The following is a 9,574-nucleotide window of genomic DNA, read 5'->3' as shown; positions in this document are numbered from 1 at the left end:
AAGAAATGTATTATTCCCCCACAAATGTGTAAATAAAAGCTATTTTTTGAATCATGTATTCTCCATAGGTAATATTTAGACATTAAAAATTAGTGAATGCAAGCCTATACTTACACATATTTGATTTACTCTATAAGGAAGAAAAACTGGGCAAGAAATAATAGTCTACCCCCAAAAGGGCAATGATATGAAAAAAATCCATTTTGCAAAAACTATTTGTATGATTCCTGTGAACTTATGACAAGGAATATATATAGGAACAAGGCTTCAAAATCTAAGCTATGTTCCAATGATTGCAGTTACCTTTTGGTTTAACTTGATGTGCAAGTTGACTTCTGACCATGGGGAGTCCTCTCCATGCATGGTATGGATTGTTAAGCCATGGCAGATACCAGTCCCACAGAAGCAACTTCATGTTCTTCTGAGAAAGATCCATAACACTGTGGAGCAAGGACTATACTTGAATGATGCCACTGAGACTGCAAATGAGGGTAACAAAATACAACCCTCAAAAATGAACTCTAAAGGTGTACAAAAAGGTAATAGTTTTATTTAAATTATTAGGGTTACCATGTTAGGAGAACTGACAGATATTCAGTAGACATGGCATGTGCTTCTTATGGCTCTAACCATCAAAAGAGCTGCTGATTTCAAACTCATTAAGTAGATAATCATATAAATTTGTTATTTTAAAAAGTTTCCAGGGCTACCAGAATTAAAAAGAAAACTTAGATGTCTAGAGGAGAAAACACCAAAAGAAAACATTAAAAGTGTAGTAATAAAATATTTGGCCTTTATTTCAAATTAAACTAGGTTTGACAGCTCCCCTTCTCCAATTTATAGTCATACACAAACACCAGTTTTTAAAATTTTTATCATGGCCGAAGAAGAGGTTTACATGGATATTTTTATTAATGGAACTCACTTTTTAATAAGTTTTTAATATGTTGCCAATCCATTTCAGCCTTAGATTAGTTGCATTCCATTTCTTAGACCCCTTTCTAACAGTTAGTGTCCTATAACATGAGGAGTTTCCTGTGGCACTTTGGGAATTATCTGTTTGGCGCTTAAACATGAATAGTTTAAAAAGTTCTCTCCCTCTTCCTCACCGGCCAGCAGGAATGATAAAGGCATATCCAGAGGCAAATGATTTTCTTCCTCTCTCGGCTCATCCTCTTCTAGCCCCTCCTCTTCTGTTTCCTCCAGTTCCTCCTCCTCCTCCTCCTCTTCCTCCTCTTCTTCTGTTTCCTCCGCTTCCTCCTCTTCCCCCACATAGTCAGCCTCTTCCATCTCCTCTTCATCCTGGGCCTCTGCCTCTTCCTCCTCCTCCTCACCACACTCCTGCTCATCACGCTCATCATCATTTTGCTCCTCTTTCACCACCAGCTGCGGGGCAGGAGACTCGTTTTTCTCTTCAGGGTCAGGACTAAAGGCCAGAAAGGGATTCTGCACAAAGCCGTATGCGGCGTCCTGTAGCTTCACGTCTCCCTCACCACCACTAGGGGGCGCGTCCTTTCCTTCGGCCTGGGCCTGCTGAGCACGCAGTGCCCCCTGCTGGCGCTCCAGCTCCTCCTGCTGCTGCATGTCCTCGTAGATTTGGCTCATGATGAACTGGGTGGTGTTGCGAGGTGCCTGCATGCCAGGCGCCTGCCAACTGTGCAGGTTGGCCGGCTGCAGCAGCGTGCTCCCATCCGTGGGTGGGCTCATCTTGAAGGGGCGACGAGGGTGGCGGCGCAGGCCGCCGCCTCTGCGGCTCCAGCGCTTCTTCTTGTAAGATGGCCGCAACCAGCCCGGGTTCCAGGGCCCGTGCCAGCAGGAGCAGCAGCAGAGGCAGAGCGGCTGCAGAGCATACATCCCGGCCACCTGCACTGGCCCTGGGGGCTTCTGGTACCCCAGCGGAGGTGTGTGCCAGGGCCCGCCCCAGAACCCCCAGGGAGAGCACATGGCCGAGTACGGACTTCGCGGTGGTTGGAACCAACGGCCCCGGCGGCGCTGCGGCTTCAACTGTCTACTTCGGGGCTGCTTCTTCGCCGCGGGGCCGTAGCGGCGCTGTGGCTTGTAAATGGGAGCGCCCTTGCGTCTTTGGTGGCGGGAAGACCAAGTGCGAAATGGAGCAAAGGGTGCCCAGTCGCTGCGCAGGCTACCGGGGGTCTGGGTCATGGTTTAGGGATCTTCGAGAGGCCTCGGTGCAAGCGTCCCAAAAACTGTCCTCAAATTTGGCCAGGTCTGACGGCCTGAAGAGACTTGTCCCTCCGTGTCTCTTGACACAGCACCACGAGCCTGCCACTGAGATCCCACTTTTCCCCTCGCGGGGCACCTGGCTTCCCTGCTTCTCTTGCCCTTGGCACCGGGGACTGTCTTGCCCAGATGGGTTGGGTGAGACTGGTTCTGAGTGAGGATGGTGGGGAGGAAGGTATCGACAGCCGCTTCTGGGTAACACAAACACCCAGCTCAGCAGAGGCCCTGGCCGGGGAGCGGGGAGGCCGGGGGTGCGCGTTACCTCTTTGCTCCCTCTCAGCCCAGGCGCTTCTCCATCGGAGTCCTGCGGGAACTGAGGTGGCGCAGGAAACGACAGCCTTTAAATACGGGCGGGAGCCTCCGCGTGCCCACTGCGTCCTTGGTTGCCCCGGGCGACAACCAACTGGCATCAAGGCCGTTCTGGCTGCACGCGGAGGCAGGGTACTGGCCAGAACTAGCTGCCGCGTGAAAGTTCGCAGGAGCCTGGTGATGCAGTTTTGAAGGAAGCGAGTAGAGGCGGTGACTAAGTTTGGGATTCTGCATTTAGGAAACACTCGAGGCAGTTTATTTGAACCTTCTGTACAACCTCCAAGTGTGGGGATGTAGGAGATGGCCCTTTGGCAGAGCGCAAGGTGGGGGCAACTGGATGGGGAGGGGTGCTCGGAGACCTGTGTACTTATAAATGCATGTCCTACCCCTCGCGGGGCAAAAGGGGTAATCAGAAAGCTGAGTCAGAAATCTGGCCCCATTGCTTACCTTATGGTCAGTGCCTATCTTCTAACAACTGGGAGCTGCAGGTCATGATACACAAAACAAGACCACAAACATTTATTGTGCTGCTTATTGCATGCTTGTTGGCTCATGGCACATCATCCTCGTGCCTGTTTTGTGAAGTATGCATTGTTACCAGATGTCACATATTTGGGAACTGAGAGGTTAATTTGCTCAAGGTCATGGGGCTGATGAACTTTTAGGGCTAACTTTAAGCCCAGACGAGTCTGACCCCAGATCCTAAATTCTTAACATCGTTACACTATACTGTACTCTGACCTTAAATAGGACTCCCGTGATGAGCAAATAAAAATCAGTATGAGAAAGCACTTTACTAATTGAAATATAGCACACAAATATGTGTTGATATATTCCACGGGTTCTTCAAAATACAAATATTCCAGTATGTCTTTCCTTTTGTTCCATTATTGGTCAGACAGCACACACATTGGGAGCCTTTAAAGTATTATGGTTACGAATATGGGCTTTGACTCCTGGCTGCTGTGGCTCAGTGGATTGAGCATCGCCCTGCGAACCAAGTGTTGCTGGTTCGATTCCCAGTCAGAGCACATGACTAGGTTGTATGCCACGTCCCCAGTTGGGGGCGCATGAGAGGCAACCGCACATTGATGTTTCTCTCCCTCTCTTTCTCCTTTCCTCTCTTTCTAAAATCAGATAAATAAAATAAAGTAACCTTGTTTAAAAAAAGAGAATATGGGCTTTGATTACGTAGACATAAACCTACTCTGAATGATACAATTTGGCTGATATATGTCATACATTTATCCAAATCCATAGAATGTACAACATAAAATGAACAGTGATGTAAATTACAAGCTTTGAGCCACAATGATGTGTCAGTGTAGGTCACTGATTGTAACAAATGTATCACTCTGATGAGGTTGTTTATAATGGGGGAGATACCTATGAGTGTGGGGCAGGGAGTACACAGGAAATCTCTGTGCCCTGTACTCAATTTTGCTGTGAACCTAAAACTGCTTTAAAATAATAATAATAATAAGGGCTATTAAGAAAATAGAAGTGCTTCAACTTCAACTCACCAAGTATTAATCTCTGTAAGGCTCCAGGTCCTTACCCATGCCGGGAATATAGTTATAGTACCTATTTCATAGGACTATGGTAAGGATTACATAAGATACTGCATTAAATCACTTAGTGCAGGTGCTCAGTAAACACTCAGTAACTGTTAAATATCATGATCATATTTAAATACGTTAAGGACTTTTGAAGAAGCTGATATAGTATATGGAAAGATAACTAACCCTGTGTATGAAGCAAAAATAGGCATCCCACCTTTGTATCTTCTTCTTGTCCCACTTTTTAGAAACATCGAACAAGTGCTACCCAGGCTTGATCCTAGAGAAAATTTTCCCAGAGTATATCCCCCTTTTATTAGCAAGTGGAATTGTGCAAAATGGAACATGTCCCACTGGGAACCTGAGTCTATACATGCCTCCATTAAATGACAAAGAAGCAAACCGTGGGGAAGCCCTGAAGCTTGCAAAGGTTATTTCTGGTTGAAAATTGAGAACAGTATGGGGAGGTTCCTAGATCAGGACTCTAAACTTTGCCATGGGGCCTGTAGATGTCACAGGGTTCATTCAATTTTATTTGCTCTGTGGTTTGCTGAAGACAAGACTGCTTGATTCAAAGTGCAGTGTGCTGACACTCTTAGCCTCCAGTGTCCCTTTCTGGATGTACTCTCCCCCTGCTCTGCCTAACTCAAAATGGACTGGTGATATTTCAGATTTATTTTTCTAAGGACATGTACAGTATACAATAATGGGTTTTAATTGAGGGCTTTAGAAATTGACCATATTACTATAGTGAAATTTCCATCAGTTTATTCTTTGTTTTAAAGTAGATGGAAAACTGCTTTCTGCCTGTGGACGCCGCTGAGTAAGCACTGTTGAAGTCTCCTGCCCTGAAGTCGTCATGTCTAAGTCAGAGTCTCCCAAAAAGCTGGAACAGCTACGAAAGCTCTTTATTGGAGGTTTGAGCTTTGAAACAACAGATGAGAGTCTGAGGAGCCATTTTGAGCAATGGGGAACGCTCACAGACTGTGTGGTGATGAGAGATCCAAATACCAAGCGCTCCGGAGGCTTTGGGTTTGTCACATACGCCACTGTGGAGGAGGTGGATGCAGCCATGAATGCTAGGTCACACAAGGTAGACGGAAGAGTTGTGGAACCAGAGAGGGCTGTCTCAAGAGAAGATTCTCAAAGACCTGGTGCACACTTAACTGTGAAAAAGATTTTTGTCAGTGGTATTAAAGAAGACACTGAGGAACATCACCTAAGAGATTATTTTGAACAATATGGGAAAACTGAAGTGATTGAAATCATGACTGACTGAGGCAGTGGCAAAAAGAGAGGCTTTGCTTTTGTTACCTTTGATGACCATGACTCTGTAGACAAGATTGTCATTCAGAAATACCATACTGTAAATGGCCACAACTGTGAAGTGAGAAAAGCCCTATCTAAGCAAGAGATGACTAGTGCTTCATCCAGCCAAAGAGGTTGAAGTGGTTCTGGAAACTTCGGAGGTGGTCGTGGAGGTGGTTTTGGTGGGAATGATAACTTTGGTCGTGGAGGAAACTTCAGTGGTCGAGGTGGCTTTGGTGGTAGCCATGGTGGTGGTGGATATGGTGGCAGTGGGGATGGCTATAATGGATTTGGTAATGATGGAAGTAATTTTGGAGGTGGCGGAAGCTACAATGATTTTGGCAATTACCACAATCAATCTTCAAATTTTGGACCCATGAAAGGAGGAAACTTTGGAGGCAGAAGCTCTGGCCCTTGTGGCGGTGGAGGCCAATACTTTGCCAGACCACGAAACCAAGGTGGCTATGGCAGTTCCAGCAGCAGCAGTAGCTATGGCAGTGGCAGAAGGTTTTAATTACTACCAGGAAACAAAGCTTAGCAGGAGAGGAGAGCCAGAGAAGTGACAGGGAAGCTACAGGTTACAACAGATTTGTGAACTCAGCCAAGCACAGTGGTGGCAGGGCCTAGCTGCTACAAAGAAGACATGTTTTAGACAATACTCATGTGAATGGGCAAAAAACTTGAGGACTGTATTTGTGACTAATTGTATAACAGGTTATTTTAGTTTCTGTTCTGTGGAAAGTGTAAAGCATTCCAACAAAGGGTTTTTAATGTAGTTTTTCTTTTTCCTTTTTTCTTTTTTTTGCACCCATGCTGTTGATTGCTAAATGTAATAGTCTGATCATGATGCTGAATAAATGTGTCTTTTTAAAAATGTGCTGTGTAAAAGTTAGTCTACTCTGAAGCCATCTTGGTAAATTACCCCAACAGTGTGAAGTTAGAATTCCTTCAGGGTGATGCCAGGTTCCATTTTAAATTTATTTACAACCTGCTTGGGCACACAAGCCATAGTCTTCAGAAACCTTGGTGTAGTTGAATTGATAAGTTACTGTGTTGTGACCTGGAGTTCACCATTAAAAGGGTCACCCAAGCAGAGTCATGGAGTTTATTTGGTTATTAATGATTGTTGGCACATCCTATGCAATATATCTAAATTGAATTATCGTACCAGATAAAATTATAGATGGGAATGAAGTTTGTGTATCATCCATTATCATGTGTAATCAATAAACGATTTAATATCCTCAAAAAAAAAATAAAGTAGATGGAAAACTAACAGGTAATTAAGGACATCATTTTTTCATCAGTTTTATACACTTTTACATGATGACATATATATGAGTATCTTTAATTTTCATTTCCCTATTAAAAAACATTAATGTGGTATCATCTTGCCCCACTCTTCCTCTTTGTAAGAGAAGCAGCAAATTATAATTTTTGGTTTTTAGTTTTTGAACATATTGGTATTATAATGCAAAGTGATCATATACTGATTAATCCCCCAAGAAAATTCGCACCAGCACAGGTCACACACTCCCTTCAGAAATACAAGTAAGGGATTTTTAAGACATATTTTAATTGAACCATATTCTTTAAATACTGCAAAGTGAAAACTGGTCTGATTCAACATTAAAATACAACATATTTATCATGTTTTTATATATTGTACTAGTTTTCTATTGCTTCATTTAAAAATTCCCACAATCTTAGTTACTTGAAACAACATGCATTTGTTATCTTGGACTTCCCAAGTGTCATGGATCTAGGAATAGCTTAGTTGTGTCCATTACTCAGGGTCTCACCAGCTGTGATCAAGGCATCTGGCAATTTGGGTTCTCATCCTGAGACTCAATTTGGGAAAATCTGATCCCAAGATTATTTGTGGCAGAGGGTTGTGTGTGGCAGAATTTGTTTCCTTGTGGCTGTCTATTGGCCGGACAATATCTTCAGGTTTAAGGCCACCACAGGTCCTAGGGAACAACAGCAGTCCCTGGAGGCTGCCACTGATCCTTGCGACTAGCTTCCTCAGCACGGTTGCTCACTCCATCAAGCCAGCAAAGAGGATCTTCCTAGAACTTTTAGCACAATAAGTACACACACACACACACACACACACACACATTTATCATAACCATGGACTTGACATTTGTGACATCCATCATCCTTGTCATATCCTATCGGTTAGAAGCAAGGCCCAGGTCCTACCAGCACTCAAGGAGAGAGGATTAAACAAGGGGAGGAACACCAAGAAGCTGGAAATAATTGGGAGTCAACTTAGAGTCTGTTTGCCACATATATCAGGTAAATTTAGCAAAATATGTCCTCTATATTAACTTTATTTGGCAGATTTTATGGTGTTGTATTTTGAAGTTATGATAAGTGTTATGTGATGACATGGTTTTCCTATGCTGTGTTACGCAGAGCATTGTTATTAAGTTGAAAACACCCTGTAATCTTGGTGTTGGTTTTTGTGCATTTGGGTGACTTGAGTGAGTTCTAACACTTGATGGCAGTAGTAACTCATTCAAAATTCAGTCAGCAGGAGTCCCTATACAAAACAAACTATGAGAAGTTAGACACTTTGTTTTTTATATTTTATTACTCATACCATATTTAAACTATTCCAGGTTGCCAGTGTTAATTGCTATTTATTCCGGTTAAGTGGAATTGGGGATATTTATTAGATTTTAACATTTTTTCAGTTGGCTTTTGGAAAGCAAATCTCAACTAATTAAACTTGTAAATAAAATGCTTTATAGAGAAGTTAGACATACCTGATATATTTAGTCAGAGAAATGAAGTACAACAAATGTTTTCTGATTCATCTTTGTAAACAATGAACTGCTATAGGATACCAAAAAGTAATATAAATAGAATGCATTTTAGACACTTTCAAAGACTTATCTTTTTCCACCCTGAAGATACTCACCTATAGCAGCGATTTTCAACCTTTTTCATTTCATGGTACATGTAAACTAATTACTAAAGTATATTTTTGGCCCATTCAACAACAAAAAATGGGTATAATTTTGATTCATTCACACCAGACAGCTATCGTTCTGTTGGCTGTTGTCATTGTTTTATTTGACAATATAAGGGAAAAGAAGTCAGTGCCTCCTGACTAAATAGTCAGGTATTGCATGTTTTAAAAATCTTGGAGCATACCACTGTACCTCTTGGTTTCATCATATTGGCTGAAAATCTCTGACCTATAGTAATTGAAACCAAAAGTGTAGGCGCCATCTAGTGGTCACGGAGCTAAGCACAAGGTATTAACCTTACAGGTTTTTCAAAAATGAGGTAAAGGGATTTAAAACTACTCATTCTTTTCTCTTGATAATTTAGGAAGTTGTGGGGTTAGTTTCAAAATTAGTGAAGTGTGTTGTGCATCTGGAAGTGCCATTGTGGTGTTTATTTTTATTTATAAACCCTCATTTAAGCAAATTATGAAAGTTAACTATGCAATAACTACAAAGACAATATTTCTACAGATTTAAAAGGAGGGATGTACATTTTATGCTCATAATATAATTATTTATAAATATTATTCAGTATTATGCTTTGAAGATATAATTAATTCTATAACAACTCAGGATTTTCAGAGGACTAATACAATATATGGTAGTCACGTCATCTGAAAAACATGTTTACTCAGTAATAATTACTTAGGATTTTTAGCATGGGAATGTTTGCTTACAAATAGTTTTAAAGTAAACTATATGATGGGGCAATAGAATGAAGTGCCCTCCCCCGTGGAAAGTAACCCATAATATTTAGAGAAAATAAATGTGAGTAGCAAATAAATAGTGAAATAAAGTTATGTTATTTAAGAAAAAAACTGCATTTAATGAGGGGTCAGCTTTAGAATTACAGATTTCATTTACGAATGTGAGGCATTCAAAATGGTCCTTTAAATAAGATACATTTAGAAGGAAAACTAAATTGGTATGATCACATTTTCAGGGTGACAATAAGCAGTTTGTCCTTCTAGAGGTCATGGTGAATTAGAGTTGCAGAGTAGCCTTGTTAGTAGGCAGTCATAACATCTGTGAGAATGTCAATTGGCTCTATATATTTGCATGATAATGTCCTTTTCCTCCCAGTATTTTTATCATTTCATCTTTTTGCAACAATTCCCTGCCCCCACCATTATTTTATAA

At 41.9% G+C, this 9,574-nt stretch overlaps 1 protein-coding gene and 1 pseudogene across 1 annotated transcript; one reads left to right on the top strand and one right to left on the bottom strand.

The window, feature by feature from the left end:
- Positions 1–1,001: 1,001 nt before the first annotated feature.
- CCER1 (coiled-coil glutamate rich protein 1) lies at positions 1,002–2,160 on the bottom strand. Its single transcript, XM_090275177.1, is given in 2 exon segments — positions 1,002–1,032; positions 1,034–2,160. Coding segments are annotated over 2 exon segments (1,158 nt in total).
- A 2,805-nt stretch (positions 2,161–4,965) lies between these two features.
- Positions 4,966–6,137, top strand: LOC150012616 (heterogeneous nuclear ribonucleoprotein A1-like; annotated as a pseudogene).
- Positions 6,138–9,574: the final 3,437 nt, after the last annotated feature.

This window comes from Furipterus horrens, unplaced genomic scaffold (genome assembly GCF_987537825.1).
Source record: "Furipterus horrens unplaced genomic scaffold, mFurHor1.1.pri manual_scaffold_4, whole genome shotgun sequence".
NCBI lineage: Eukaryota > Metazoa > Chordata > Mammalia > Chiroptera > Furipteridae > Furipterus > Furipterus horrens.
The sequence above is the reverse complement of the archived record's forward strand: the minus strand, read 5'-3'. Positions and strand labels throughout refer to the sequence as shown.